Source organism: Gavialis gangeticus, unplaced genomic scaffold (genome assembly GCF_001723915.1).
Source record: "Gavialis gangeticus isolate Ggan-Ray unplaced genomic scaffold, GavGan_comp1, whole genome shotgun sequence".
NCBI classification, from domain to species: domain Eukaryota; kingdom Metazoa; phylum Chordata; order Crocodylia; family Gavialidae; genus Gavialis; species Gavialis gangeticus.
Genome location: NW_017728992.1, coordinates 184,768,647 through 184,775,534, shown reverse-complemented (window position 1 = coordinate 184,775,534; position 6,888 = coordinate 184,768,647). Strand labels below are relative to the sequence as shown.

At 39.8% G+C, this 6,888-nt stretch overlaps 1 protein-coding gene across 1 annotated transcript in view; it reads left to right on the top strand.

Moving 5' to 3' along the window:
• Positions 1-6,888, top strand: part of ATAD2 (ATPase family, AAA domain containing 2) — a 63,120-nt gene that overhangs the window by 9,232 nt on the left and 47,000 nt on the right. The window contains exons 5-8 of the mRNA XM_019528123.1: positions 260-362; positions 1,110-1,200; positions 4,473-4,583; positions 5,649-5,766. Coding sequence (XP_019383668.1) covers positions 260-362; positions 1,110-1,200; positions 4,473-4,583; positions 5,649-5,766 — 423 coding nt within the window. The remainder of the gene's footprint in view (positions 1-259; positions 363-1,109; positions 1,201-4,472; positions 4,584-5,648; positions 5,767-6,888) is intronic.

Below are 6,888 nucleotides of genomic sequence, written 5' to 3'. Positions count from 1 at the left end.
TTTTTTACACAGCGATGAGAGGATTTTTGTTTTTCTTTTTAAGTAAACTATAATTGCAAATGCATATAACTTGTTAGGGAGATTAAAGGGCAAGTATAACACTAAAAATTATTTTAACCTTCTTTCTTTAAATAACTAGCTAATATTTTGACTGTAATTTTAAGCACACCAGTTTGTACTTTCCTGATAATAGTTGTTTCAGGTATTTTAAATGTTCACTGATGATATTCTTACTTGCATGTCACAATCTTTATATCAGCACTGCAGAAGCAGTCTTGCAAAAAATGGATGACATGAAGAAGATGCGTAGACGCAGAATGATGGACCTGGAAGATCTTGGAGTGTTTAATGATGCAGAAGAGGTAAATATCTATTCATTCTATTATTGTAGATGCATATCTAAAATATATTTTCAGATATGCATCTTTCAGGCTGCCAACTCATTTAATTTTAGTCCGCTTGCATTCTTCTCTATTGTCACAGAGAATAGTCTGTCTACATTGATTTCTTAATGACCCTTTCAGCATCTGAAGACTTAGCCAATCCCCACACAGTCTTTTTCAGACTAAATAATTTGAGGTCTTTCAGCCTTTCCTCATTAAATCATGTTTTGCAAGTTTCTGATCATTTTTGTTACTCCCTTCTGGACTCTTTCCAATCTGTCCCTATCTTTCTTGAAGTGTGGGGTTCAAAACTGGACACCATTCTCCGAGTCAGACCTCACTAGTGCTAAAGTGCTAATAGAGTGAAACAATCACTTCTATTAATATGGCCCAGTATGCTTTTTGCAACAAGATCCAAATCAATTTTTTTCTCTTAAAACATAATGTTACAATGGTATAATATAGGACACAGTGAGGCTGCTGGGCATCTGCTTCTGCAGGTGCTGGGCTGGGGGGAGTCGTTTGGCTCCCCACACCTGGCAAATTCAAAGCCATGTACCTGGCAGCCATTAATTTAAAGATCTGATCTGATCTGATCCGACTCCACATAATTGCTGTATCTAAGGCATCCATCCATTGCAGAGGAGTACATACACGCTTAACTTTTTTTTCCCCAGAACTGTTACTGATTTCTGCCCCCCGCCCCCCAATATTTTTCATACTTAGGAAAACCTTGATATGTACTCTCGAGGAAAGCAAAAAAGGGAGATTCAAAGAACTGATGAAGAAACGACTGATAACCAAGATGGCAGCGCAGGTCAGTGTTTTGTCTTAAGTTTCTTTACTGTGCTTTAATGAAAACATACAGTGTTTGAAGTGATCTGCAGTACAGAAAAAAAACATTCATGTACTGTTGTTTCTTACCCTGTTGCATGGATCTTGGCCCATAACTGCAGTTCCTATTGTAATAGGCTGTTTGCAAAAAACCGGACAAGAGTCTTTGCTCTGAAGAGTATAAAAAAAAGAGATGACAAATGAAAATGGGATGGGGAAAATAATGCAGACAGTATTTTATTAGCCTAAGAAGTGGAATTTTCTAAATCAGAGCTAAGCAGAGTGCATCTGTGTGTGGTAAGACTCTTGGCAAACAGTGTTTGGAGTGTTTGGAACATATGGCTGTTGGAGACTTGGTACAGAGGCAGGACTTGGTATCATGATACCAAGTGAGAGATGACAGGAAAACTGCGGGCAGGTCATGTACAGCTTTGAAGAAGAATACCTTAGGTTTGATGTGAGGAAGAGAAGGTGCTAGTGGAGAGAAACAGAGAGAAGAGACTTGGTCAAAGTGACAAGCTAGGATACTCTTTGCAGTAATGTTCTGGGTTCATTTGGTGGCCTGAGATTCCTTCTGTCTTCTCTTCACAAATGGAGTAATTGAGATTATGAGAATTTTTTAGAGAGAGAGCTCTGAATGGGAAGGAACGCATGAATTGTAGAATCTGCAGGATCCTGTGAAAAATATCAGTGTTTCCCAAGGGAAGTGGGGAAAACTAACCGGTTAGTGGGTGGGTAGATTTCTTATGGTTGGTAATGTATGTAACTTTTATCTGTCGGTTCAAGTCCTTTGTTAGGAGAATATTTTTAATGTGGTGATGGAAATTTGTTTTAATCAAGTACAATAAGAATAATAGGCAGACAAGGTTCTTTGGGTGAATCTGATATCTTTTATTGGACAAATTTAAATAGTTGGGGGGAAAAAAATTTCTTAGCAAGCTTTCAGGTTTAAAAATCCTTCATCAGACTGAGGAAGCATCTGCAGTTGGTGTGTGCTCTTCCTGGATGGAATGAATAGTAAAGAAGCCAGAGGCTGGGCTGTTATGCATGTAAGTGGGCAGTCAGTGAAGATGTAAATTGAGTGAGAGACAGGCTGGGGAGCAGGGTTGGGAGAGAAGGGGGATGAATGTAGCAGGTAAATAGTGGAGAGGTACCTGGGGAGTCAGGCAGGTTATAATGTGTCATAAAGCCAATGTCTGTATTTAGTCCATGATTTTTTGTATCCAGGAGGTTGATGAAGTGAAGTTCATAGGTTCATCTGTGAAAAGTGTTTTGTAAGTTCCCTTTGAGGATTAGAACTGAGAGATTGGAGAGAGAGTGGGTTTTGTTTTGTTTTGTTTTGTTTTTTTTTCTTGTGAGAAATGTTCCCCCACAGGTAATTGGATATTCTTGTCCTTGATAAATTTCCAGCGTGCATTCATTCTGGTGCGCAATTGTTGTTTGGTCCCTCCTATGTATTTTCCATCAGGGCATTTGGTACATTGGATGAGATGTATAACGTTTCTGGAGGTGCAACTGTAAGATCCAAGAATGCTGATGGCTCTGTTGTAGGCTATAGTAATTGTGGGGGTGGAGGTGATGTGTTGGCAGGTTTTGCATTTCTTGTCATGGCATGGTCTGCATCCATTTGGTGTGTTCTGGGCTGTAGGAAGTTTTGCTTCTGAGATTAGCAAGGTTCAGTGCTTGTTTGAAGGCTAGGATGGGTGGTTCTGGGAAGATCTGTTTAAGAATAGGGTCTCCTTCTAGTACGGGTTGCAATTGTTTGAGGATTTCCTGTATGGGTTCAAGGCAGGGGTGATATGTCATAACCAGTGGTGTGCGATTTTGTGGAGGGGTTTCTTTTGTACTGCAGCAATTCTTCGTGTGGTGCATTCTCTCTCTCTCTCTCTCTCTCTGGAGGAGTGTTCTTGTTGAATGAGCCGTTTTTAAAATTAGCATGGCGACAATCCTAGGTGTTCTCAGTGCAAATTCGGTGGTATCTGAGGGCTTGGTTGTATATTACAGCTTTCTTGGTGTGTTTAGGGTGATTGCTGGTTCTGTGCAGATATGTGTGTTGGTCTGTCGGTTTCCTGTATAATGTGGTCTGTATTTTACCATTCTGGATACTGATCATTGTGTCTAAAAAGTAGATGCTTAGTAGATATCTCCCTCTTCTCTATGGCAGTGTTATCCAACCTTTTTTGCACTGCAGGTTGGATGGGCAGTGCCAGGTTAGTCTGTGGCCCATATCTGGCCAGTGGGCTTAATTTGGTATGCAGGACTGTTGCAGCAGGGTGACCTGTCTGTGGGGAGGTGTGCAGCCCAACCCTGATTCATCCGCTGGGTTGGGGAGTGGCCTAGTGCCTATCTGGACGTGTGGGGCAGAGTAGCCTGACCCCAATCCAGATTCAGAGGTTGAGGGGGGATGGGTAGCAGACTAGCCTAATCCACACATGGGGAGGGGAGGAGGCTGACCCTGATCCTGCTGTGTGGCAATGGCCCAGACCGGTTTGGATCCAGCAGTGTGGAGCTTCTACCACTCCCCCACTGCCAAATTTTTCTGACCTGTGGGGATCCTCATGGGCCAGATGCCATGGCTGTGCAGGCTGGATTTGGCCCATGGGCCTAAGGTTCAGCACCCATGCTTTATGGCATAGAGTTGCAAATTGTGTGGTGTTTTTGTTGTCACAAATGTAGTCTATGGCAGACTTAGGCATAGAATTCAGACTTCCAGACTCCTAGTCCTATACTATGTAGCAATAATAACTACATTTCTTTTTTCTTAATTATCTTAGAATTAGCAGAAGTAATTTTTTTTTTTTTTTTTAAGTAATAACATGTCACTTAAAACAAATAGCAGTGGGTAAAACGCTGGCCTTTTGAAGCCAGTGATGTTTTTGCCACTGACTTCAGTGAAGCCATGATTTTACCCAGTGCATCTTTGAACATCCCTCTCCACTGATTTCCTTTCCAGGGATATCTCCCTTGTAAGTTGTTCTTTGGGTTCTGCAGTTTTCCAGCTCTGTGCTGTAGTGAATACAACAGTGAGCTATGAATTTAGTGCAACTCATTCTAACTCCTGGGTCCCAGTCATATCATAACTGATTTTAATCCTTTGCATGTTTTAAATACAGAGAATTTCTGTCATTTGTAAGCTAAGCTTATTCAAAACTTTCTGTGAAATCAAGTTGGTGTTGTTCATAGTATATGTAATAATACAATGACTTAGGGCTCTTTTTCTCATTAAACTAAGAGTAGGTCTTTTATCATTTGTAGAGTCATCAGAAGAAGGTGAAGACCAAGAAGATGATGATGGAGAAGATAATCAGAAGCGCTATGACCTGAGACAAAGGAAAACAGTTGTACGTTATCAAGCCCCAATGGAAAGTAAGTTGCATGTCTGATTTTTAATTCTTTTTCCCCCCTTGTCTGTGGTTGGCCATGGGCACTGTCATTTCTTGAAATAAACAATCTCTTTCTTATCTTTTCCTTTCTTACTTCAGAAGTCTCTAACTTTACTTATTCTCCACTGTCTTGCCACTCGGTGGGCTCGTTACTTTACTCTGCCTGCTTTAATTATTGATGCACTTATCTGTCCAAAATAAATTTAACTACTGTATTTTAAAATACCATGTTGACATGGTGTGATTCTACAAACATACAGTAAAAGCCACGTTATCTGGCACCTTAGAAATGGGCATGTTCCATTAACCAGCATGCTAGTCAACATGGCAAAAGTGAAACTGGAAGTGCCCACCATGGGTTTCACTGAGCCGCCGTGACATGGGGCAAAGCTGCCTGTGCTGCCAAGCCCACAAGATCGCGGGAAAGCAGACTGTGCAGGGCCCCTCTCCCCGGCACGGTGACACCAGGGAGGGGTGGTGGTGCACCAGGAGGAGTGACGGCCCAAACAGGCAAAGACACTTGTTCGGGCCTCTCGGGTAACTGGCATATTTGGTTATCCAGTACCCCCATTCCTCACGAGTGCCAGATAACAAAGCCTTGCTGTAGGTGCATAATTCAACCCGTACATATGTCAGTAACTGAAGAGTTAAAATTTGCATCACAGTTTTTTTTACTGTATTTTGAAAGCTACTAATACATTAATTTTTTACATATCTGCTATTGCTTTTTAAGATCTTCATTGACAATAAATGTTCTTGAAATAATAGTAGCAAAATCAGTGTGCCAACTGCGGTTCAGTAGTACAGGCTTCTTTTAAGAAACATCATAAATGAACTGCTTTTGAAAAGCAAATCTAAACAAACAGGATATGCTGACAAAAGAAACTTAATCCTAGTTAACTCTCTCCTGTGTGGCATAATACTTAAACAGATAGAAGCAGGGTGTGACACCAGTTCACTTACATTTTTTGCTCTTTGTGCCATTTGCTCAGATAGTTCTACTAGATCTTTGTATTTATCACAAATAAAATATGCATTCTTTCAATAGAGCCCAGGCATCAAAGAAAGCCCAAGCTATTTTATCCATCCTCCCCATCCCCGGTGAGACGACGATATTCTTTTAGCTCTGCAGGACCACGAAGCCCTTACTGTAAAAGAATTACAAGGTTTGTATATGTGTTGTAATTTATTTTCATACATCAAAGTTCGTGGCAGGCCCAGTGTTAAATGCTAGTTGAAATGACTTCCAAGGTGATAGTAATTATGGAGACATTGCTGTTGACTATATGGGTATAGTTCATTTCATTTTTTATTAAAAGCAGGGATTCAAAATCTTCAAGCATATCTTTGTTCCTAGAACCATTGTTTTTGAGAAGTTCAAGCTCAATTTACTTGCAATTTTTATTTTTAAAGCAACCGTCAAACTTCCCTTGGTTCCAAGTGATTGTTTTTCGAATAATGCAAACTTTAGTTTGCCATATAACTGATATTAATGGAAAATGTTCTTTTTGTGGGCAAGATTTAAAGAAAACAGGAGTCAATATAACTCTTAATTGTATCAATATTTAGACTACAGAGAGAGAGAGAGAGAGAGAGAGTCTGGTTTGCAGCTCAGGTAACTGGAGTTAATTGTCAGTATTTGTTCTTCCTCTACAAAAAAGCATTTAACATGCAATTATTTTAAGTTGCAATGCTTCTGTAGTGCACAGGATTTTTCACTGATAGATTGCTTGATACTAGTGTCACTGCCCTTTACAACATCTATGTCTGTATATAGTAACTTGGGCATAGTATTTGCAGGACTGCAAGACCTTGTTGCCATTGTTCGACTCAACACTGAAGCAGTACTGTTAGAGCACAGATCTTGGGCACAGAACTGAGTTCTCTCGGGCTGACTTTTTCTTCCACTCCTTTTTCCTGTAGCACTGGTCTTGGTAAAAGCCCTCAGAATAAATAAGTTTAGTTGCAAATAAACAGGGGCAGATCCATCAGTAGAGCTTGACACTTTTCTTTTATGCTCCTTTTAAAAACTTGCCTTACAGAGGAAAGTTATAAAAGCCTTATGGTTGATCTGACTTACTTTCAAATAATTAGAGGTATTTCATAATAGTATTCTCTTTGGACTTCCTAATTGGCATCTGTGTGAGAAGTTTCATGTATGATACAATATAACTCCAAACTTAAGTTAAAAAAATATTTTTTTTACTTAAGTGTGTGTGCACAATTTTTTTCAAACTTATGTTTGGAGTTAGCTTAAATTTTTTTTTTTTTTTTTTTTTTTTTTTCCT